General features: G+C 43.5%; 1 protein-coding gene across 1 annotated transcript in view; it reads left to right on the forward strand.

Annotated features, from left to right (window-relative positions):
• The window catches only part of EFHB (EF-hand domain family member B), a 60162-nt gene extending 35020 nt beyond the window's left edge, over window positions 1–25142 (forward strand). Inside the window, exons 7-13 of the mRNA XM_043874513.1 lie at window positions 3345–3428; window positions 4021–4088; window positions 8290–8444; window positions 15639–15846; window positions 18318–18530; window positions 20322–20503; window positions 24809–25142. Of these exons, the coding sequence (XP_043730448.1) occupies window positions 3345–3428; window positions 4021–4088; window positions 8290–8444; window positions 15639–15846; window positions 18318–18530; window positions 20322–20503; window positions 24809–24982 (1084 nt within the window). The 3' untranslated portion in view covers window positions 24983–25142. The remainder of the gene's footprint in view (window positions 1–3344; window positions 3429–4020; window positions 4089–8289; window positions 8445–15638; window positions 15847–18317; window positions 18531–20321; window positions 20504–24808) is intronic.
• The last annotated feature ends 664 nt before the right edge of the window (window positions 25143–25806 follow it).

Consider the following 25806-nt stretch of genomic DNA (forward strand, 5'->3'; position numbering starts at 1 on the left):
TGTGATGTGATTAATCACCCTCCAGGACTGAACACTTAGATTCTTTTCTTTTTTTTCCGTTATAGTCAGTGAGACTACAAGCATTTTTATAAACATAATTTTTTCAGACTTTTAATTATGTGGATTATCTCCTTATGATTGGTTTTCAGATTGGGTAAAAGGGTGAATATTTTTATGCTGTTTGAATCATATTGCCAAATTATTTCTAAAAGAATTATCATCATTTGCACTAGCAACTGCAAGTGTTTTGCCATACTATTTGCCAATGTTAGATATTCTTTCTTTCTATCTATATAGTTATGTATTTAAATATGTACTATGTTAAAAATGATATTTTGTTGTTCTTTTTATTTCTTTTGTTACTGTAGAGTATTATAATTTCTCCATATATTTGCTTACTAGTTGTAAATTGTTTATATCCTTTGGTTATTTCTTTAATGCTCACTTTTCTGTTATAAATCTTAGGAGTTATATGAATGATATTAACACTTTGGTTTTGTTTACTGAAAAATTTTTGTCTTACTTTTAAATCAAAATTTTGTATTCTGTTACTTTATAAAGGAATATACATGATAGAAGATTGAACACATAAAGCTTTCTTTTTAGCATATAATTTCTTTTGAAATTGAATTTAGTTTTTGATGATCCAAATGATCATGGCATTTTGCATGATGTACTCTGCATATGAGTTAAATAAGCAGGGTGATAATATACAGCCTTAACAATATACAGTACTCCTTTCCCAATCTGGAATGAGTCTATTGTTCCATGTCAAGTTCTAACTGTTGTTTTTTGACCTGCATAGAGATTTCCCAGGAGGCAGGTCAGGTGGTCTGGTATTTCCATCTCTTTAAGAATCTTCCATAGTTTGTTGTGATCCATACAGTCAAATCCTTTGGCGTAGTCAATTAAGCAGACACAAATATTTTTCTGGAACTCTCGTGCTTTTTCGATGACCCAAATGATGTTCGCAATTTGATCTCTGGTTCCTCTGTCTTTTCTAAGTACAATTTGAACATCTGGAAGTTCACAGTTCATGCACTGTTGAAGCCTGGCTGGGAGAATTCTGAGCGTTACTTTGCTAGCATGTGAGATGAGTGCAATTGTGTGGTACCTTGAGCATTCTTTGTCACTACCTTTCTTAGGGATTGGAATGAAAACTGACCTTTTACATTCCTGTGGCCACTGCTGAGTTTTCCCAACTCGCTGACATATTGAGTGCAGCACTTTCACAGCATCATCTTTTAGGATTTGAAATAGCTCAGCTGGAATTTCAACACCTCCTCTAACTTTGTTCATAGTGATGCTTCCTAAGGCCCATTTGACTTCACATTCCAGGATGTCTGGCTCTAGGTGAGTGATCACACCATCGTGATTATTTTGGTCATGAGGATCTTTTTTGTATAGTTCTTCTGTGTATTCTTGCCATCTCTTCTTAATATCTTCTGCTTCAGTTAGGTCCATACCATTTCTGTCCTTTACTGTGCCCATCTTTGTGTGCAATGTTCTCTTGCTATCTGTAATTTTCTTGAAGAGATCTCAAACACAGTTCTGGGTGCTGGTACACACAAGGTTTGTTTGAGTCCTCCAAGTGTCTCTGTTGGGTTTGGGGTTTGATTCGAAACGTGATTTCACCTCTCCTACTGTCTTGCTTGGGTGTTCAGTGGTAGAATTCTTGCCTGCCACGTGGGAGGCCGGGTTCGTCTCCCGGCCCGTGCAGCCACAGCGTCCCCTTTTTGAGCTTCCTGGTGGCTCAGATGATAAAGTGTGTGCCTACAATGCGGGAGACCTGGGTTCAAGCCCTGGGTCGGGAAGATCTCCTGGAGAAGGAAATGGCAACCCACTCCAGTATTCTTGCCTGTTAAATCCCATGGATGGAGGAACCCGATAGGCTACAGTCCATGGGGTCACAAAGAGTCGGACACGACTGAGTGACTTCAACTTCACTGTCTTGCTGGGGCTTCTCATTTGTTCTAGGATGTGTGGTATCTTTTTTTGCTGGGTCCAACATTCTCCTGTCCATGGTTGTTCAGCAGTGAGTTGTAATTTTGGAGTTCTGGCAGGAGAAGATGACTACACGTCCTTCCGCCATCTTCCTCCGCCACACCATTCTGCTCCTTCTTGCTGGCCGGCTAGAGTTTGCTGCTCAGGCTGGACTCAGCCCAGGTTCTGTGTCTCTGGCTGGCTTCGGAGAAGCCCGCAGAGGAGCACTAGGCTGAGCGGGTGGGCGTGGGGTCCGCGGGCGCCGGGGGAGCGGGGCTCGAGCCGGATCAGCGCTGCTGGGGCGGGCCGAGCCGGGCTGAACGCACCGCGCCAGGTGACCAAGCTGCACACCATTCCCACTCGTTCTCCTAAAATGACCAGTTTCACTCTTCAGAGAGTGGATAAAGCCAGGCTGGATGGAGCACAAGCTAGAATCAAGATTGCTGGGAGAAATATCAGTAACCTCAGATATGCAGATGACACCACCCTCCTGGCAGAAAGTGAAGAACTAAAGAGCCTCTTGATGAAAGTGAAAGAGAAGAGTGGAAAAGTTGGCTTAAGACTAAACATTCAGAAAACTAAGATCATGGCATCCAGTCACATCACTTCATGGCAAATAGATGGGGACACAGTGGAAACAGTAAGAGACTTTAATTTTGGGGGCTCCAAAATCACTGCAGATAGTGACTTTAGCCATGAAATTAAAAGACGCATGCTCCTTGGAAGAAAAGCTATGACCAACCTAGACAGCATATTAAAAAGCAGAGACACTACTTTGCCAACAAAGGTCTGTCTAGTCAAAGCTATGGTTTTTCCAATAGTCATGTATGGATGTGAGAGTTGGACTATAAAGAAAGCTGAGTGCCGAAGAATTGATGCTTTTGAACTGTGGTGTTGGAGAAGACTCTTGAGAGTCTCTTGGACTGCAAGGAGATCCAACCAGTCAATGCTAAGGGAAATCAGTCCTGACTATTCATTGGAAGGAATGATGCTGAAGCTGAAACTCCAATACTTTGGCCACGTGATGCGAAAAAAGACCCTGATGCTGGGAAAGATTGAAGGTGGGAGGAGCAGGGGATGACAGAGGATGAGATGGTTGAATGGCATCACCAACTCCATGGACATGAGTTTGAGCAAGCTCCGGGAGTTGGTGATGGACAGGGAAGCCTGGCGTGCTGGAGTCCATGGGGTCGCAGAGTCAGACACGACTGAGTGACTGAAATGAGCTGAACTGACCCAAATGATACTATGGTATTCTTCAATATATGTATATTTGTATACATATAGTATACAAATGTATACAAAAGTAGCCAAGAATACTTTGAGTAATACAAACACCTGACAATTTTCTAATTTTATAGGAAAAGAGGAGCTAAGATTGTATCCAAGAGAGTTGATGATTTCAAAGAAAAGTTTCAACATAGACTTGGAAGAGTTTTAGATCCGTAAGTTCATGAGTAACTTAAAATTGGTAATGTGTTTGGATCAAATTTACAAAGTACTCCTGTCATAAATGTTGCTTTGTGTTCTATTAGAGTCTATCTATTAAAGAAGAATCATCATTTTGTGTTAATCAGAGAACCCTGTTAGCCACCTAAGAGCTTGGGGTTCCAGGAAAGTACTGAGTCTCCAAAAGGGAGAGGGCATTTGGAAAAGAAAGGGGAAGAATTTTATGTAAAACTTTTATTTCTAGGATCTCAGAAATTTAACTTATTGTGTTACATTTTCCTCTCCTCTCTCTCTATAGATAGAGTATGTTTGTATACCTGGATACTTCCATAATTCTACTTTGGGACCATGTTCTGTTTTTTCTTTTTCCATTTGGGCCTTTTCACTGAAAGCCAGTGAAAGCATTCAGCCGTTGCTAACGTGAGTTGGAGATTAGAGAAAAGATCTGTTGGAGAACTTCTGTTTGATCTTTATAGTTTGGTTATAGGAGAATATATAGGTGATTAAAAACGTATGGAAAACATATTTTAAATTCCAGGGATGCCATGTGGTGGGAATTTTCACTAAAGAAACTTTTTTCTTTGATAGAATTGCGGAAACAATGAATGTTCCCCCAGACCACACATTTGGGGCTTGTCTCCGTCCTGAGGACTACGGTAAATAAACAGTTTCTTTTAAAAAAGCAAACAAAGACAAAATCCTGCCCCCCCCCCCCAAATTATGCAGTGAAGTTCACCATCTCATTCTCTCAAAGCTTCCAATTTTAAAGGCTTAAAATATTATATTAACATTAATGAGAACAATTTGTAGCACAAGAAAGAAGCAACATTTTCATATTGTATTTGAAACAGGTACAGTTTAAAGCCCTGGTAATGAATTCTTTAAGTGTAGTTAAGGCTTAAAATTTTATTTAGAATATAAATAAGGCCTATATTAAACAAGCAAAAGTGAACTGAAGCAACTTTTTAATGATTTCAAATATTGTACCGGGTCCTTGCACTCAAAATGTGGTTGCAGACAGGCAGTGTTAGTGTCCCTGCAAGGCTCTTAGAGAAGCAGACTCTTGGGTTCTACCCTCAGACCTCCCGAATCAGATACGGCATTTTCACAACATTCCCAGATGAACCGTAGGGGCATTCAGCTTCCAGAAAGCACTGTGCAACCATACACTGAAGAACCACTCTTCCCACCAGTCGATCAATGAACCAATCTACGAAGTAGCCGAAGAAACTTACCAGGATCTTGTCTTTGATGCTAAGTGATCAAGTAGTAACCTTCCCCAGGGAAAACTATTTGAAAGCTTATTAGGATTGAGCTGCGTATTAGTGGTTTTCAAAATATAGTCTGCAGTCTACCTGCATTATAATCCCATAGAATTATAGAGTTTATTAAATATGGGTTCCTGGGACCCATGCCCAGATAATTCTGATTCAGTAGGCTCTCATGTACACTAAATTTTAGGGACCTCCCAGGTGGCCCTCGTGGTAAAGAACCCATGTACCAGTTCAGGAGGCGGAAGAGACATGGGTTCGATCCCTGGAGGAGGGCATGGCAATCCACTCCAGTACTCTTGCATGGAGAATCCCATGGACAGAGGAGCCTGGCGGGTTATGCAGCCCGTAGCATGGCAAAGAATCAGGCACAACTGAAATGACTTAGAACACACACTGAAAGGGTGTTAGCTAAAGTCTACTCACTAACAAATAAAATACTTATTTGCTAATGCAACATGATGTTCTAGAGCATCGTGAGTCGCCACGTTAGGAGATCATACTTCTTTTTTAGATCAACTGTTATGTGTTTAATGGATGTCTGCCCATCTCAGAGGCTCTTCATACTCCTAGGAGAGGGTAAGGAGTGGTTTAGGAAATCCATCAGTTAGTCTGAAAAACAAGTAGATAATCATGGTCAACTGCCTACTTGAGGGCAGTTTCATGCTGGTGGGTGCCCCAACTTGCTGTCTGTTGGATTCGTGGGGTCTTGTGCACAGTACATTGTTTTCCAGGTATTTATAGCATGAATCAATGAATCCAACACATAGTTTATCATGTTGATAGTGAAACACAGACAAATTTTCTAATGCCCTCCTCCAGGGATGGAACCCATGTTTCTTCCATCTCCTTCATTAGCACGTGGGTTCTTTACCAGGAGGGCCACCTGGGAAGTTCCTAAAATTTAGTGTACATGAGAGCCTACTGAATCAGAATTATCTGGGCATGGGTCCCAGGAACCGGCATATTTAATAAACTCTATGGGTGATTTTAATGCAGTTGAGCTACGTTATCCTTATAAATTGAGTGACAAGACAGTGTCATAAAATGAAAAGGAAGAACATTGCCATTAGTAGTTTACAAGTATGTATGTGTCAGTAGCAGCCTTGGCAGCATAGGGTGTAATGGGGGAAGGGGACTGTCAGTCCTCTCTAGACTTTTCAAGGAGCTCACGGATGCAGAGACTAACCCTAACTGTCCCTTGTGACTACTGTTAGGGTTAATTCACGTTGTCTGTTCTGTGGAAAGCTTCAGGGTCTGCCTGCTTCTGAGGACACAGGTTTTTCTACTGGATCTGGATTACTCCCTTCGTCTTGCTTGGGGAAATAAAGGCAACGACACAAAGGATGCCTCATGCCCGGGCCTGGGGTTGTTGGTTCTGTTAATGTGCCTCTGGGAAGAGGGCCCGGGCTGTGTTCAGCTCCCAGAATGCACCTGGGCAGGGGTGACTGAGGGGGCACCAAGGGCAGGCGGGCCGCGGGGCATCACGGGAGCTGGTCGTGGGCAGGGGGCCGCCGCGGAGCTGGCCTGGCTTCTCTCACGTCCTGGGTGTGGTGGTGAGGGCGGGAGTGTCTCCGAGGGCCGGAGCTAGTACTCCCGATTTCAGCTCTTTAGCGATGGGTCTTGAGTAGTCGTCAATGATTTGCCATGAGCTTCATAAGTATTCTCTCAGGGCCGGGCTGGAAGAGAGTGTCAGCCTTCATCTTACCCGCAGGCTGACCATTCAATAGTTATTTTTGGATGTTAATGGAGATTGAAGGCCTCTCAAGATAAAAAACAAAACCAACTCAACCAAGGGCCGTCTTGTGGAAGAGCGGGGTGGGGGGTGGGTGGAGGGGTGGTGGCAAGGGTTTCTTATACAGAACAGCCCCCAGGGGGTTGACAGCAAGGGAAGAAATGTGGAGGGGAAGAGCAGCCATGCTTTGTCAGAAATCACCCTCACCCAACCACTTCGATTGCCTCTCAAAGAGCCTTACTCAGGTTTTGCCCACTTTAGGATGGTCTGATGGACGCTGACTCCATTTCAGATGATCTTACTCTGAGCACTTGCCTTGTTCCTGGAACCAGCACTGGTTGTAGGCTTTTCACGCATACGAGTAAGGGTCTACCCTTAGAAAGAAGGCTTTTATCAGAATATGCAGGATTAACTCCTGACTTTATAATAAACTTAGAGGTGCTACTAATACCTATTAAAAGAGACCCTTGAGAGACCCTAATAATATAGAGCCTTGCACAAAGTAGGTGTAAATATTAGTTGCTTTGAAGTGCAGGCAGATTTGCAATTTTTTCAGTTTTTAAACATTGAAGTATAGTTGATTTAAAGCATATTAATTTCCACTGTATAGCACAGTGATACAAATATGTACATGTATATATATATGTGTATATATATATATATATATATATATATATATATAAAATTCTCCATTATCGTTTATCATAGGGTATTGATCATACTTCCCTGTGCTGTATAGTAGGACCTTGTTGTTTGTCCATCCTGTATATAATAGTTTGCATCTGCCAATCCCAACCCATCCCTCCCCACCTCCCCCTTGGGCAACTGCCAGTCTCTTCTCTATGTTTGTGATTCTGTTTCATGGATAGGTTCTTTTGTGTCATATTTTAGACTCCTCATACATATGATATCAGATGGGGTTTGTCTTTCTCCTTCTGACTTACTTCACTTAGTATGATAATCTCTGGTTGCATCCATCAGTGTTGCAATTTAAATTAACCTACTCAGGATATCACAGCCAGTTGCCAGTAAAAGCAGGAAGGGTGGGGTATAGGCCACGGGGAAAAGAACAGAGGGAGAGGTTTCTTCTGGTGACATCCACCAAACTCTCACATCTGAAGCACCGTGGTCACCTCTGGTCTGATCTCTGTCACCATAAACATCCCAGGAATGGGGTCTAGAGGCAGTGTGCATATACTTTGTGTATGCTGCAGCTGGTGGATTGGAGGGGTTGTTACTGGGGTTGTGGGTCAGGACTCAGTTAATGGACTGTGAATGGAGGCAGGTCTCCCGTGCTGGTCACAGTGTAGGGGAAGCAGGACAGAGAAATGGAGACTTGATGTGCAGGGTGAAGGCAGAAACTTCTACTAGGAAGGAGTGGGGAACTCGTGTCCAGTTTCTTCAAGATTTCCCAGAGGTCTAGTGGCCCTAAGGCACACAGAGTGACCCCCCGCATGGAATCAGCCCCAGCTTTCAGGTCCTTGGCCTTGTAGACAAATGTCTGCTAAGACAAATATCTGCCTGTCTCTTTAGACAGGCAAGAGCTTTACTGTCTTAGGAGAGGACTTGATAGCTGAGTGGGCTCATGATTCTCTCATAAAATTCATTTATTCAGACTTTTTTTCATTGAACGGAGAAGTGGCATATAGCAGAAGTATTCATTTTCATCAGTTACTGTGTGTTTTTTTTTTTTTTTTTAATACAAAAGGGTTTTCTGTCATGCTGCTTAATAGTCTTGGCATTAGGTTTTTTCATTCACAGAAATTGCTAGGTCTCTCTCTCTTTTAGGATGTGAATAATAGTGACAGACTTTAAATTCAGATAAAAGACTTTTCTTTCCCTCTTCAATAGGAGTTGGTGATCTCATCCACAGAAGGCTTCCAGGGGAGTATCTCCGAGGCAAGGACAGACAGCGAGCCCTGGTAGCGGCAGTGCGGCATCACTTGAAGAAAGTTAACTACCAAAACTTTGACACTCTGCTGGCAGCCTTCAGGCACTATGACAAGGCCAGTAGTGAAGGGGAGATTTTTGGTCTATGCATGGGCTTACAGGTCCAGCGAGCTGGTGTAGAGCAGGATCAAATTTGCCGTACACCAGAAACTAACACAACATTGTAAATCAACTATTTACATAGGTGTGTAAAACTGTTTACTAAAACAGGTGGTGGTGGACTGGATTTGATCCTGGCTTTCCTGGTGGCTCAGATGGCAAAGAATCTGCCTGCAGTGTGGGAGACCCAGGTTTGATCCCTGGGTCAGGAAGATCCCCTGGAGAAAGGAATGGCCTCCCACTTCAGTATTTTTGCCGGGAGAATTCTATGGACAGAGGAGACTGGTGGACTACAGTCCATGAGATTGCAAAGAGTTGGACACAACTGAGTAACTAACATACACATACACACATATATTTATAGAACATAGTTCCCTGTGCTGTATTATAAGTCCTTGTTGTTTATCTACTTTCTATGTAGTAGTTTGTTAATCCCAAACTCCTAATTTGTCCCTCCCCCACCTCCTCTCCCCTTTGGTAACCATAAGTGTGTTCTCTTTGTCTGTGAGTCTGTTTCTCTTTGGTGGATAAGCTCATTTGTGTTGTATTTTAGATTCCACACATAAGTGATATCATATTGTATTTATCTTTCTCTGCCTGACTTACTTTAGTTAGTATAATCATCTCTAGGTCCATCCATGTTGCTGCAAATGGCACTATGCCATTCTTTTTTTTATGGCTGAGTGGTATTGCATCGTATATACGCACCACATCTTCTTTATCCATTCCTCTGTTGATGGACATTTAGGTCATTTCCATGTCCTGGCTGTTGTAAATAGTGCTGTAGTGAACACTGGGGTACATGTTTCTTTTTGAATTAGAGTTTTCTCTGGTATATGCCCAGGAATGGGATTGCTAGAGTATATGCATGTGCCCATGTATTTTAAGTATTGTCTGTGGCTGATTGTGCAATTACACATGCAGAGTAGTGCATCAGAAACTGACTGGACTTTTTGGCCCTTGTCAGAAAAAGTTTGCTGACCCCTGGAATTGATCTGTGTTGTCAAAATATGGTTCTTTAACCACCAGCATTGTTACTTGGGGATATATTAGAAATGTACCTTTTAAGGCCCACCTCATACCTACTGAATTAGGAACTTGGGATTGGGGTCTAGCGATTGTGTTCTAACAATCCTCAGTGATTCTGCTGTGTGTTCAGGTTTGAGAACCACTCTTATAGATCATTAAACTGGAGTGTGCTGGGAACCTGGGGGATGGACAGTCTTTGCCTCACTCTGAACTTGCACACATGGTACCGTCAGTCTGGTCTAAGTCAAGCTTAGAACACTTCTCCCCACGGGGGAGCAAGTGTGGTTTCAGTTTTTGAGAGAGCAAAGTCATTCCATTTTCAAGCTACTCTAAACATTTTATGCTTTGATCAAATCAGATCAATGTGAGGCTGTGTAATTACCTGACATCATTTTAGGCCATTGCAGGATTTACCAAGCTGCACTGCCTTTGGCTTGCACTTAGGACTCCTACTACACAAATGTGAAATGTGGCAGACTTTTTATTAGTACTCCCATGCAGCTGTTATTTTCGTCACATACATCCTCCTTATAAGGAAACCCAGTCTTTCTAGAGCAAATAACCATGCTTTGTCTAAATATCTGGTTTGTTCTTACCTCTTGTGCAGCATGAATCTTGTACCGATCGTACATAACTTTTTGACTTGGCCACCAGCAAGTGTACAGCCAACCCAGGGAAACACGTCTAGTTTGTGAACATGGTCTGACAGCATACATTCTGTGCACTCTTTTTGCTTCAGGTTTCATCTTATTTCATTCCAACTTCATTTTTCTCTTTGCCCTGATTTCCTCACTTTTTTTTTTTTTTTGGCTCTCTTTATACTTATTTTTCTAGGCAGCCTCAAAACCATTTTAGAATGAGTCTAAAACAGACAAATAAAAGCTCATAAAGAAACCTGTGATGATGTAACACATCATCATCTTGACAGAAGAAAAGAAAGAACAGAATGATTTTAATTTATCTCAAAGGGAAAAGATGATATTCTTATCTCCCTTCTGATGTTGAGTACAGTTTTAGAAAAGTGACACTTCACACTTTTTATCTTATAAAAAAATCTTGATCACTCATTGGCTAATTCATTTTAAGCTCGTTCATTTTATTTTAGATTAGGGGGTCTGTATGTCTGTGATGTACTGATGAATAAAACATGGGTTAAATATCTCATCTAAGTTTATACTAATTATGTTGGGACAAATGCCAGTCATCAACAACATTTCTCACAAAGTCGTGTTTCTTTTTTTTAATTTTTTTAAATTTATTTTTATTAGTTGGAGGCTAATATCTTTACAATATTGTAGTGGTTTTTGCCATACATTGACATGAATCAGCCATGGATTTACATGTGTTCCCCATTCCATCCCTCTGGGTCTTCCCAGTGCACCAGCTCTCAAAGTTGTGTTTAAAGAAAGTATTCAACTGTTTCTCTGATTTTTAATAAAGTCTGATTGCTATTTACAGGTAATTTGAAAAGTATTCTTTAGAATTAATTACATAAGTGAAAACAAGTATTTTATATTTTTAATTTTTATTGAAGTATAGTTGTTTTACAATGTTGTGTTAGTTTCTGCTGTATAGCAAAGTGAATCAGCTATTAATATAATATGTATATATATATCCCTTCTTTTTTGGATTTCTTTCCCATTTAGGTCACCACAAAGCACTGAGGAGAGTTCCCTGTGCTGTACAGTAGGTTCTCATTAGTTATCTATTTTATCCATGGTCTCAATAGTGTAAATGTGTCAATCTTAATCTCCCAATTCATCCCCCCCTCCCCCTCTTGGTATCGATGCATTTGTCCTCTGTGTCTATATGTCTGCTTTGCAGATAAGTTCATCTGCACCATTTTTGTAGATTCCACATAAAATCGATATTATAGAGTATTTGTTTTTCTCTTTCTGACTTACTTCACTCTGTATGACATCTCTAGGTCCATCTGCATCTTTGCAAATAGCACTGTTTCATTTCTGAACAAGTATATTTTCAAATTTATTCAACTCTGAGTATCTATAGAGATGACACTGGAGAAATTCACACAGTAGTGATGTGACTAAGGAGACTAGCAGGATGCACAGTGCTCTCCTTTCTGAAAATTCTTCACTTCAGATGTAATTATAGGCAAGATGATCATCTTAATAGCTGTTGATTATCTTAGTGAACCACCAGGCACATTCCTTATGATAAAATTAAATTAAGCAGGGAGAAAATTACTGAGAATTATTTAATGCTGATATACCTTTTAAATAGTTAACTGTTAATACGTACAACATAGTGCTCAGGGTTCTTGAGGAGCTTTTTTCGGCAAGGATAATAAAATGGGGGTCTTCCTGGTACAGCTGTAGGATGGTTTTTGATTGTTTGAATCTTAACTGTTGAGCGCCCAGATTTAATTTAATTGAAAAGCAAAACAAAACAGAACAAATAAACTGTGATTTCCTAAATGAATCTTCTTGGCTTAGAGGATTAATTCTGTTATTTGCTGAACACTCATAGTGCATCAAATATTATTCCAGATAATGTGCAGGCTTTTTACTCAGGGAATGTAAAATCTAGAAGGAATAAAAAAGAAAAAAACTCATCATGTCCAAGAATGGTCACAGCAGCGTCTTAGATTTTCAAAATTCGTATGTGTAATTCCAACTCCTTTTATTCTAATTATTATCCAGGAACTAGCTGATGTGGGAAGATTCCTTTTAGGGGACAGTTCCGTCAGTGACAACACTGGTGTACTCAGACGTGAGAGCCAGGAGCTGGGGAGGAAGGTTCAGTAACCAGGCGGCTGTGGGTGCCTGGGGGCAGGGAGGGCTCATTGAGGGCCTGGACTGACAGCTCATTGCTGAGGAGCCTCTGGGCTGTAAGTCTTGCCACCGCCAGGCTGAGTGCATGACTCAGATGCACTCCATGGCCACGCTTCTGTGACTGGAGCTGGCTCACTGGCCTGAACTCTCGACTCCGTAACTTGAAGATGTGTCAGCAGCGACAGGCGCCGCCAGCAGTTCTGGGAGGGGACACAGGTTCACCTTGTCAATGTGGCCGGAGCGTGGGGCAATGCCTCCTGCGCGGTGAGTCTCTCTCACCACGAGACAAACGTCGAGGCTGGAGGCAGGAGTCGCCAGTTCGGCCTGTGGTGGAGCCTCTGCTCAGGCCGGTGGCTTTACTTGGCGCCTGGTCTGATGGTAACTGTACTGCCATGTCTGGTGCAAGGATGGATCCCCGCAGTGACAGTGGCCCCCTGGGTGGTCCAGGCGCCCTCTGAAGCTTTATCCCAGCCATTCTTATTGGAGGATGGACCCTTATTATGGGCAGCTGTGTGAATTATTTGGATGGTTCACTCAGCAGCTGTGATTTGTTTCCAGGGTTTTCTTTTTTAAAAATTTTTATTGGAGTAGAGTTGATTTATAATGTGTTAGTTTCAGGTGTCCAGCAAAGTGAATCAGTCATGCATACACATATGTCCACTTGTTTTTAGATTCTTTTCCACATAGACCATTTCAGAGGACTGAGTAGAGTTCCCTGTGCTATACAGTAGGTCTTTATTAGTTATCTATTTTATACATAGTAGTAAATGCAGGTTCAATCCCTGGGTCGGGAAGACCCCTGGAGGAGGGCATAGCAACCCCCTCCAGTATTCTTGCCTGGAGAATCCCATGGACAGTGGAGCCTGGTGGGCTGCAGTCCACAGGGTCACAATGAGTCAGACACGACAGAAGTGACTTAGCACACGCAGAGTGTGTACATGGCATTCTCAGTCCCCAGCTTATCACTGTGCCTCCATCCCCTGGTAACCATGTTTGTTTTCTACATCCATGACTCTACTTCTGCTTTGCAAATGAGTTCATTTGGATCTCCTGCTTTTTTTTAGATTTCACATGTAAGTGATGTCATACGATATTTGTCTTTCTGTGTCTGATTCACTTCACGCAGTATGACAGTCTCTAGGTCCATCCCTGTTGCTGCAAATATAGCATTATTTTGCTCTTTTTTGTTGCTGAGTAATATTCCACTGAATGTATGTACCACAGTTTCTTTATCCATTCCTCTGTTTATCCACCTATCTGACGCGAAAAGAGGCGTCTTTAATCTTCCAATCAGTAGTTTTCCATGTGGCAACGAGAGTGACAGGCCACTGGCAACAATCCAAGAGTCAGTAAAAATATACAGGTTCATCAAGGGGAGTGCTGGCTGGAACCATGAAAATAAACAAGTTCCACCCACTGAGGAGAGTGACTGCTTGTTTTGGTCCTTAATAGCTCTCACTGAGGTTGAAAGCCACAGCAGACCAGTAAGGACCCTGGGCTTCAAGTTCGTGAAACCGATATTCATAGAGACTTGCTGTTCAAAGGGGTCATGAGGCTTGTGAGGCCCCAAAGGTCCTAGCTTGTCTCCATGTGGCTTCTGATCAGAAATGCCGTAATATTCCCCAGACGGGTATGGAGAGCAGCAACACAATTATATATCCAGCAGTGGAAGCCACAGAAATAATACACTGTGAACCTTCCTTCTCTACTTTGAGCAAACCCTGCCCAAGCCCCACCAGCGGATTCCTGACATCTCTGCTAGTTACAGACTGAGTGGGATGGCAGCTTTGGCACCCACAGCCTATGAAGCCAGAGCAGTTTGAGTCCCTGCCTCCTGAAGTTGCACATATACCTGCGGCCTGTTGTCCCCCTGGGGACGAGGGGACTTTGGCTTGCACCTAGTCAACGTCCTCCTTAGAACAGCTGGGTTTTGTGTGTGGGGGAGGGAGAAATAAAGGATGCAGAGGCAGAAGTGGCTCTGTCCCTGGTGAGTAAGAAGCATTTATTTTCATTATTGCCACCATCTATTTTAGTTTGGGGGACCCTTGATTCAACAGCCATCCCCCTTATCCCCCATTGCTTTTCTGTTAGGACTGTAGGGTCTGCATTTTTTGTTGACTTGGGCATGCAGCAGAGAATTTCATAAAGCAGTCTGCTTTATCCAGGACATTGCAGCTCCCTGCTAAGATAATATATTTTACATTCTAATTCTGTTTCAACAGGAGGGTTAGGAACGTTCTCCAGGCCTGTGGGTCTGGCTGCAGGAACTTATCTAGAATTCATCTGGAATTCATGGGTCAGTTTCTCATTTTCCAAGGGATTGCCTTTGTCAGCGTTGTGACTCCAACTCTGGGCCTAGGAGCCGAATACTAGCCAGTGAGTCATTCATGGTTTCCCTTGGGAGTTTATCTGTCTCAGGGAAGTCTCTCTAGAGGGCAAAGCTCCTTTGTGGCAGCTGGCAGGGAGGCTTGGACCTTTCACAGTCAGCTTGGGTGGATTTAAGGTGGGCTTGACAGGCTGCAGCAGGGCTGAGTGGCAAGACGTCTGCTCTGGCCATTCCTCCTTAACAAGCATTCTGTGCTCCAGGTCCTCACCCCTCCAAGTGAATCAGCCAGTTCTGTCCACAGCCTTTCTAAATTTCCCTTTCCTGCTTTGCAGCTCACCTTAAGTGCTTCTGTCTTTAACTGTTGCCTGAAATGGTGGAAACTTCCCCTCTTGCTCAGGGGAGTGTTAACAGCTAGAGTGTAGCTGGATCTTAGATCCTTGACCAGGAATTGAACCCATATTCCCTTCAGAGGAAGAAGCGTGGAGTCTTAACTGCTCACTGTACCGCCAGGGAGTTCTCCAGAGGCAGCTGTCTTTGAACCCACCTCTCTGTGCTCAGCCTGCAGTCACTTCCCACTTTCTCCTCTTTATCAGGCAGTGGCGTGGAGGACCATGGGCTGCCCAGTTGGAACACCAGAGGTTTTCAAAGCTTTGGAAGCATGGAAAGTTGTAGGAAGTTGTGGGAAGTATACAATGCTGGTCAAATGAAATGTCAAGCATGGATCATGCTTGGGCCTGTTCCACCAGAGTGTAGGCAGCACGATTTAAAGACAAAGATACTAAAATGAAGAAAGTGTTGAAATTACTGGGTATGTATCAGATGGACACAATGAGGACCAATCTCACTTAAAGTTTGACTCTTCTTACGTGAAAAATAAGACAGATTCTTGGAATTTATGTGACAGACTTTTTTTTTTTTTTCTCAAGGGAAGTAACAGATGTTGCCCACTCTGCTCTTGAAGACAATGCTCATGTCACCTTTTCTTGCTTTGTGTCTAACAGAAGGGAGATGGGGTGATAGACAAAGCTGAGCTTCAGGAAGCGTGTGACCAGGCCAGCTTGCACTTAGACGAGAAGCTCCTGGACCAGCTATTTGAATACTGTGATGTGGATAATGATGGGCTGATTAGCTACCTCGAATTTGCGAATTTTCTTACCTGGAAAGATAAAACCCCCCTTAAAGAGTATGAAGAGAGGGTCCTCATTAAAGGTATTTAATTTTTGAAGGTTTGCTAACTTCTTAAATGTACTTTCATGTTTTCTTTGTCCTGGGAGTTCAACTCTTGTCAACTTTAATATTATGTATTTAGAAATATGCACATATATACATATTTATTTTCTTTTTCATGCATAGAATATCTGGGAAGGACAGGAAAGAATTTGATAACATTTATTATTTCTGGGGAGGTGAGGTAGGGATAGATTGCTAAGGGACAGTCTATGTTTTGGTATCTCTTGAGTTTGGAATGATATATTACTTACTCAGAACAGTTATGAGCAAAGCAATTTACACAGAAGCCCAAAATATGAAAGAGAGTTCCTAAGAAAGATGTTTGAAAACCATATTCTTAGAGAAATTAGCTTCCTTTCCCTGGAAAAGTCAATTGTAAAATAGAACTTGATCTTTTACATTTTTAAAGAAAAGGACAACCATAATCTTGACTTTATTCAAATATTTTCATGTTTACCCATTATCTTCCTGTGTCACTAACCACATATAGATATGCATATATACATATGTAGAAATACATATGTGCATGTGTGTATGGAAATACTTTAAAATAGCTAAAATCACAGTGAATGTACCATTTTTATTTGGCTTAAAAAAAACTCAGGTCTCAAATTTCTATGGAACAAAGAGATACTTTCACGATTTCTGTAAACTTCATTTTCAGTTCCTTCACACTGATGTATTGTAAATTACTAAACCATTTCCTCACTCTCTAGAACTTAGGTTATTTCCAGATATTTCAAGAGTAATATGAGTGACCGTCTAACGATTATCATCTTTCAGAAAGCTTTCTGTTTCTAATTATATCTCATTTCTTTTTTTTAATACCTCATTTCTTAAGAATATCATTTTTGTCCCAGAAGTAACTGTTTTCATTTTGCCTTTTTCAATGATTGTACCAATTTGCAGTTTTATCAGTCAAGACTGTGAGAAGGTTTTACTCCAATCTAGTTACCATTGAGTGTTATTTCAAACATTCTGGTAATTTAGTTGTTATATAATGATACCTCATTTGCTTTAATTTTCAAGTCTGGATTATTAGAGATGATTACCTTTTAAAAGGTTGTTTGCATTTTTATCTCCTCTTGGAATATCTCTCCCTTTAAAAAGTTTTCACTTTTATTCCTGCAAAACCAATGCCACATTTTGGGCTTTATTGAGGATGGGCGCCCTTACCAGTTTCTGGGATGGCTTTTCTACTCTATCCACTAGAAGGAGAGCAGGAAGATCGTTTTTTACCTAATGAAGCTTCTTATAGAAAACAGCTCTACCCTAATCCTCTCAGAAATAAGCAGAGGGTGACAGTATTCTTCTTGGCACAACTCATGAAGTAGTAGGGAAAGCAGAAGCCTGTTTTCAAACCAGATGGTTCTTCAAATTGTTCCTGGTTTTGCGGTCCTGACTTCAGCAGCCCTTTTCAGTTTTGGGGTTTTTCCGCTTTCCTTTTCTTCTAAGGTGGGTCAGTCAGCAGGAGCTTAGGAATGGTCTGTCCCAGTGTTGTCGGCTAGAGAAAAGGGGCTGGGTTCTTCAAGGAGCTGGCTTTCTGGAAGTTTTCTAAAACCTTTTTCACCCTTGTTCCGGATTTCTGCCTTTAGGAGGAGGGGCGCGCGGAGGGCATTAAAGGATCTGGGACCCTGGGCCTGACGCTTTCGAGGCCGCGGCCGAAGGAGCTGAGGGAGGGGCGGGGCTCAGGTGTCTTCCGGTCCCGGCGGACGCCGGGCGCCGCCCGCCTTCGCTCCCGCCCCTCTGCTCCCAGCGCGGGCGGCCGCGCGCCCCCTAGCGCAGGCGGCGCACACTCTGCGGCAGGACTGAGTCCTCGGCCGCGCAGCTGCCTGCGCGAAGCGCGGCTGCGGAGGAGGGCCGAGCCTAAGCAAGGCGGCCGAGCCTAAGCAAGGCAGCCGCGCCTCAGGCTTTTGTACGCTGACTTGGAGGGGGCTATTTATAGAACTGGGCGCGCCCAGCGAGTTCTCCTCACTTCTCCAAATGTTGCAGTGCGTGGCGCCCCCCCGCCGCGATCCAGGGCTTGTGTGGCGTTTGTAACTCCAAATACATCTTCTCTTACCTTTCCCAGGGCATAGTCCTAGCAACAGCTCTGGTAATCCTGTATTCAAGTCAAATATGAAAATGAGCTCCAATTTTAAAAGAGAAGAAAGAAAAAACAAGTTTTCTGTTTTCTTTTGGTGTTTCAGACTGAAAAGCTTTATTCTAGAGTGAAATGAGCAGAGTGGTGACTAGAAATTGTAGACGTTGTTCCCATTTCCTGGTGTATGAACTTGGGCTTCCGCAGCGAGTTCTGGTGTCAGTGACATGTCTGCACCAGCTCAGGCTCCCGTTCCACCAGCAAGAAGAGACCAGCTGCGAAAACTCACCTTGCTACAGGGCGAGCTCTGGGGTGTAACTTTGTCCTGTACTCCCCCCCTCACCCCCCCCATTTCCCTCTTTGTTTGAAGGTAGAAAACCGGATTGTGCAAACCCTGGTGAGGCTAATGTAGAAGAATCTGAACCAGCTCTCCTGTTAAAGCCTGAAGATATTGTCTTAAAAGAACCAGGGAGCTCAGAAAAGACTCTGCGGACACTTCTGAGGCCAAGCGATAAAGTTTCTAATCACTACAAGACGACTTCTTCCGAGATCAGTGCGGTTGTAGGCGCTGTTCCTTCTACTTGTAAGTTTGTCACCTTATATGCTGAGCTTTAAAAGGAGCAGCAAACGCAGAAGGGGAGTGCCCTTGTATTGTACCCAGCCTCCATTAGACTCTTAACTTTCTCAAAGCCTAGGACCTTTCATTCAACCTTGTGTTCTAAGCAGCCAGGGGGGCTTACTTGATATAGGCTGAATTGAGCTAGTGTTCATGGTGACCCAAGTAAAATGATTCTCTCTGTGTTAATGAAATTGAAACCATTATAGCTCAGAAGCCCGAATGTTAGATATTGTCATAATTCAGAATTCACCAAGTGGTAGGAGACTCCTTTTGGCTGCACCATGAAGCATTTGGGATCTTACTTTTCCGACTAGGGATCAAACTGATGCCCCCTGCATTGAGAGCCTGGAGTTTTAACCCCTGGACCACCAGGGAAGTCCCAAGTGGTAGGAGACTTAAATCAAGTGATTCTTAGCTAGAAACAGATTTTCCCTCAAATATTTGAGGAGCTGTTAGAGAAGAGTGCCTTCAGTTTCATTCTCCATCTGTTAGTCTGCTAGAGCTGTCGCAACAAATACCACAAACTGAATGGTTTAACAGCGGAAATTGATCATCTCTTTTTTGGATTTCCTTCCTATTTAGGTCACCACTCAGATTCACTTTGCTGTTGCAGTAGAAACTAACAGAGCGTTGTAAAGCAACTGTATTGCAATAAAAATTAAAATAAATAAAATTTAAAAAAAAGAAAAAAGAAATTGATGATTCCACGATGGCTGGAAGTCCGAGATCAGGGTGTTGGCAGGCTGGCTTCCTTCTGAGTCTGTGAGGGGGCCTTTTCCTCAGGCCCATCCTGGCTTCTGGGTGTTTGCTGGCAGTCTTTGGTGCTGCCCGCTTTCTGCTGCATCAGCCTGATCTCTGCCTTCATCTTCATGTGGTTTTCTCCCGTGTGAGTGTCCATGCCCCTGCGTCCCCTTTTTATAAGAACTCCAGGCGTATTGGACTAAGGGTCCATCCTTCTCCAGTATGACCACATTTTAATTATTCCTGCAATGACCCTATTTCCAAATAAGGCCACCTCTTGAGGTACTAGGGTTAGGACTTTAACATTAGAGTCTGGGGAGGATACAATTCAACTCATAGACCCCAAAATCTCAGTACCAATCATGATGAATGCTGGTTATTTAGAAAGGCTCTTTTATGTTGGTCAAGATCCCTTTTTTGGAGTAAGGCCATGATTAAGGATTTACATGTTTTTCTTTACTGAATTTCATAGACACACTTTATATTCTGTTGTGATGAGATCTTGCTGTTCTCTGTGGAATAGTCCTGTCCAACAGAAATACAGTCGTCATCATATGTATTTAAAATTTTTAGTAGTCACATTAAGAAGAAGAAACAAGTGCAATTAACTTGGATAGTATATTGGGAATTCCCTGGCAGTCCAGTGGCTAGGACTCCTTGCTTTCACAGCTGTGGCCCAGATTCAGTACCTGGTTAGGGAACTAAGATCCCGAGAGCCACATGGAGCAGCCAGAAGTTTTCTTTTAAATAGTACATATTTGTACTATTGTATGTATATATGATACACAATATGTATCTCCAAAGCATTGTCATCTCAACAAGGAATCAATATAAGATGACTAATTAAATGTTCTACATTCTTTCTTTGGGTACTAACTAAATCTTTGAAATTGTGTATACCACACTCACAGCACATCTCAGTTTGGACTGGCTACATTTCTAGTGCTCAGTGGCCCTGTGGCTGGCAGCTGCTGTATTTAGAATGTCTGTTTTCCCCCTTGATTGATGTCCTAGGTTACCCCACGTATGGTGTTCCAACCATTCGGTCCGATATTCCTGCCCCCCAAATTCGCCGAGTCAGCGACAGGACCAGTTACGGTGAGGAGGGAAATGCCTACTCACTGCTGCATCCTACCATCTTTGCCCAGAAAGGCGTGTTTGAAAGGGACTTCTTCAAGACCAGATCCAAACAAGAGGTACCGCATGGGATCTCAAAAGTGTTGAAAGAAAGGCCAACTTCACATTGGCACACAAAGATGGAAAGGTTATTTACTTGAGCTCTTACATTACAGAAGTCATCAGGAGCCCCTCACATTAGGATTCCCGAGGATCATATGCAATTTGGTTGTGATATTTGGTACAGTTCTTCAAGTAGAACTTACTCTGATGAGAGGCATTTCACTCATGTCATATATTCACCATGACCTATGTCTAAAAAGAAAAATGTTTTCCTAACATTCAACACTCTTCTTTGCTGAGTAAAAGCAAAGAAGCTCAGGACTTCCCTGGTGGCCCAGTGGTTAAGAATCTGCCTGCCAATGCAGGGGACATGGGTTCGATCCCCGGTGGGGAGAGTCCACATGCCAGGAGGCATCTAAGCCCTCACACTGCAGCTACCGCCTGTGCTCTGGAGCCCACGCTCCATGACGAGAGAAGCCCCCGTAGTCAGAAGCCCCCACTGTGACTGGAGAGAAGACCTGCTCACCACACCTGGAGAAAGCCCGCATGCAGCAGCGAAGACCCAGCACAGCTGAAGATAATTTTTTTATAAAAGCAAAGATGCTCAGTCCCTTCCTTGTGTGAGTCTCCCTGTGGTCGTCCCAAAAACCACAGAGTGCGTGTGAGGAGGGCCCCTCTGCCTTCTCTGTGAGCTGTTATCTCAGGTGATGGCAGCAAGCCCTGATGTAAAATGTTCTGCCCTGTTTTCATTTGTCAGTCCCACATGTGTCTCATTTTTTTCACTTGGAAAACTCGGTCGTCACACCCCAGGTGATTTTATTCCTATGTTGTGTTTCAAGCAGGTGCAACTGGCTAGGCCAGAATAGCCGCTGGGGTTCTGAGGGCCGAGAAGTAATAGCAGGTCTGGGTCAGAGCAGCCCGTCTGGATCTGCCATTGTGGAAGGCAAGTTGTGATCTAGGGAGCAAGTCCTTCTTTGAGCTCTCAGATCCAGAGCTGGGAATGATGTGAACAGACCTAGGATGCTTTCCAGGACTTCAGACGAAGGGTCCCTCACTTACAAACTTGCAGACTTAGTCACAGATTCATTGCAGTGATTCATCCCTACTGCATGGGGGTGGGCAGAAAGACAGAGGACGATGCCTGCTGGCTGGTCCCAAAGAAGGGACCCTCGATCCATCACAGAGCGGGTGGAGAGGAGACACCCCCAGACTGTATTTTTCTCTTCCCTCAGTCACTCTAAAGGGCCTATGAAATAGGCTGTTAGGGCCGATAAAAGAAATTAAAATCTCCTGCTTGTTTCCTGATGCTTAAAATTCTTTTAACTAAAAAAAACCAAAAGTTCTTTTAACCAGTAAGTCATTGTTTATCTCATGATTCTGGGTAGAAAGAACCCAGAGGCTTGCACATATAGTATTCCAACCAAATGATATTCTAGAAAAGGCAAAGCCATGGAGACAGAAGACCAGTGTGCCAGAGGCTTGGAGGGAAGATGGGGGATAAATAGCTGTAGCACAGAGGATCTCTAAGGCCGTGAAACCGTCCTGTATGATACCATAACGGTGTGTGCTAAATCGCTTCAGCCGTGTCCGACTCTGCGACTCTCTGCACTGCTGTTTGCCAGACTCCTCTGTCCATGGGATTCTCCAAGCAAGATACCGGAGTGGGTTCCCATTCCCTTCTCCAGGGGATCTTCAGGACCCAGGGATCGAACTCTCGCCTCTTACGTCTCCTGCATTGGCTGGCGAGTTCTTTACACTACCGCCACCTAATGGTGGATACACATCATTATACATTTGTCAAAATCCATAGGTTATGCAACACAGAGAGTGAACCTTAACGTGAACTGTGGACTTCAGTTAATAATACTGTATCAATCCTGGCTCATTGCTTGTAACAGATATACTACACTTAATGCAACGTTTCTGGTGGTCCAGTGGTTAAGACTCTGCACTTTCAATGCACCAGGGGTTTGATCTCTGGGAAATAAAATCCCACATGTCGTGTGGCACAGCTAAAAAAAGAAAGAGATATTAAAAGGGGCTTACCTAGTGTTCCAGTAGTTAAGAATCCACCTGCCAATGCAGGGGACAGGGATTCGATTCCTGGTTCAGGAAGATCCCACATGTGGTGAGCAGCTGAGCCCAAGGGCTACGACTACTGAGCCTGTGCCCCGGAGCCTGAGCCACGTTACTGAGCCTGTGCCCCAGAGCCTGAGAGCCACGGCTACTGAGCCTTTGCCCCGGAGCCTCGGCCACAACTACTTAGCCTGTGCCCCGGAGCCTCGACCACGGCTACTGAGCCTGTGCCCTGGAGCCTTGGCCACAGTTACTGAGCTTGTGCCCTGGAGGCTGGGGCTGCACCTACTGGACTCAGGTGTCACAGCTACTGACAGGGCTACGTGCCCTGCAGCCCGAGCTCCACCACAAGAGAGATCCCCTCACTGAAAAGCCAGCACACCGCAAGCAGAGAAAGCCCTTGCACAGCAACGAAGACCCAGCACGGCCGCAAATAAACTTTTAAAAAGAATTAGTAATAAGGGAAATGGGGGTGCAAGTGATAGAGCATATGGGAGCTCTCTGTAATTTCTGCTCAGTTTTTCTAGAAACCTAAAACTGCTCTAAGAAAAGTTTATTAAAAAAAAAGGACCTTGAGGCCTGGTTGGAGGACATCACCCTGAGAATAGATGTGTGTGCTCAGTCACTCAGCTCAGTCGTGTCTGACTCTTTGTGACCCCGTGGACTGTAGCCTGCCAGACTCCTGTGTCCATGGGATTCTCCAGGCAAGAATGCTGGGGCCGGTTGCCATTTCCTTCTCCAGGGGATCTTCCCTACTCAGGGATTGAACCTGAGTCTCCCGCATCTCCTGCATGGGCAGGCAGACTCTACCACTAGCGCCACCTGGGAACCCCTTAGAATGGATGGGTTTCTGTTTCTGTTAGCTAGTCAATACACAGGATGGAGTAGAAATGCCTCCCAAGGAGCAGAGGAGGAAGCCGGGGAGGAGACCTGGAATGCCCAAGACCCCCTCCTGGGTGCACTCTGCAGGGACATGCTCTCCCCGACGCTGGGTGGGAACAGAAGCTGTGCCCGGCCTTGAGTCACCTCTGCTGTAGCTGCCGCTGCCGGCAGCCCTGCTCTTCTGAATCTCGAGTGTGGTTGATTTTACTGCTAGTTTCCCACAAGACACATCACGTCCAGGGGACCTTTTGGTTGTTAGGGTTCCGTTCAGGAGGTGTGTTCGGCAGCTGTGCCACTTCTTTGGTTTTGCTGTTCACTGTCTAACCGCTCTTTCCATTTCCTTCTTTGCTTCCCTCCTGTTGACTTTATAGTAAATGCTTTTCCTCTTTTGGTTTCATTTTCCCCCCCAAATCTTTTCTCCTCTCTACTCATCCTAATGTTTCTTCCCACTACTTGTTCTTCTCTCTCCCTTCTTTATTTTCCCTGGGACATTTAAACCGTGTTTCTCCCCCTCCCTTCTCTCTTTTACTATTTATCACTGCAGAGAGATGACTAATAAAGTTTGCTGGTTTTCAGCTTACTCAGGTTTTTTTTTGGCCATGCTCCGTGGCTTGTGGGATCTTAGTCCCCAGACCAGGGATTGGAACCCAGGCCTGAGTCCTAACCACTGGGCTGCCAGGGAGCTCCAACGTGCTCAGGTTTGAGTCCACTCACTTGCTCAAGCTTACACTGTCTCTCTGATATTGGCATACCCACAAGTATCGTTAAAGTTTACAACAGGCCAGTTAGAGATGTTTCATAAATGTTATTTTAAAGAAGAGAAACTAACATGCTAGGGGTTTAGATAACACACATAAGGGGTCACCGGAAGAGAAGTCAAATCTAGTGAGGCTGCCATCTTTAATTCTTTTACTCTTTCTCCTTGAATTTGGCTGTCTCTCTTTATTTAAAGTTTTTTAAATTTATTTTTTATTTATCTATTTTTCCCTGTGGATCGAACCCACACCCCCTGCATTGGAAGATCAGAGTCTTAACCACTGGGATGCTAGAGAAGTCCCTGGCTGCCTCCTTTTAATCAGAAACACTTAGAGTCGAAAGGAGCTTTGTGTATTGGCTAGTACAGCTGAACACCCTCATATTCATTCACGTTTACAAAATGATTCCTGAACCGAGAGGCCTGGAATTTTGGTATGTGCTTATATGCAATAAGTGCACACACAGACACATATCCACACACACATCCACACACTTTTTAAGGGATAAACGTCCATAGTCTTAGATATTACAAAGATATTTAAAAAAATACAGACTAAAATACCCATAAATCTTGGTCTGATTTCAATGTTTCTTCCCCCCCCCCCCAGATTTCAGAGATACTATGTAACATTGGTGTCAAGCTTTCTGAGGATGAATTTGAAAATGTATGGAATCTTGCATCAAAAAAACACCACAGAGGAGAAGTTTGTGTTGAGAGCATCAGAAATGTTCTGGATGAGTTAAAACATGCAGACCGAACCAAGTGCAAAACGGCCACATGATCTTTGTGGAGTTCATTCATTTAGATCGAAGAATTGCTAAATCTGTGTTCACCTAATATGTTCAGTCCATTCTGGTTTTAGATATTATAATTCAGCAATCACTGTGGTAGGGCTCATATGCCTGGATGCATTGCTAATAAATTCGATTTTGAATTTTAAAGCTTATTTTCTTGTTTCCTATAAAGCACCAAAGAACTTGACAAGCACTAGGAGTTAACTAATGCACCCAAGGTGTAGCTCAGAATATATTGGAAGTTTGTCCATGTTTAGTATGCTTAAGAATTCTCAGCATTTTAGTGGGTGGTCTGAGATTCAAAGTCTGGTTTGTGATACCAGGTTCACAAAATTTTGCCTTCAGCATTTTGTTGTTTTTCTCTGTAGGCGTCACTATGACACAGCTGAAGCTTGATGGGCTTTTATGTCTCTGTCAGCATCTGAGGAAAACAGATTTAATTACAAGGAGTGGATTCAGGGAGAAAAAACTTGACTTCAACAAAGACAATGGCTGGTGGCTTTTCACATCTATGTCCAGAAAAGCATTTTGTCCTTGAAGTATCTGAAGAGGACACAGCTGACCACAGCGTTAGATATGTAGCTCTAGAGAACTGTTAGTAGCAAACTGCGCAGAATCATTCCCTCCCTTATGCCTCATCTCTTTTTTCAATTTTTATTGATTAATTAGTTTTTGGTGGTGCTGGGTCTTCCTCACTCTGCGCGAGCTTTCTCCAGCTGTGATCATCGGCTGCCCTCTAGTTGGGTGCGTGTGGCCTCTTTGCAGTGAGAGGGATCTAGAGTGCACTCAGGGGCTCTGTCGTTGTGGCTGT

The sequence above is a fragment of the Cervus elaphus genome, chromosome 19, assembly GCF_910594005.1.
Source record: "Cervus elaphus chromosome 19, mCerEla1.1, whole genome shotgun sequence".
NCBI lineage: Eukaryota > Metazoa > Chordata > Mammalia > Artiodactyla > Cervidae > Cervus > Cervus elaphus.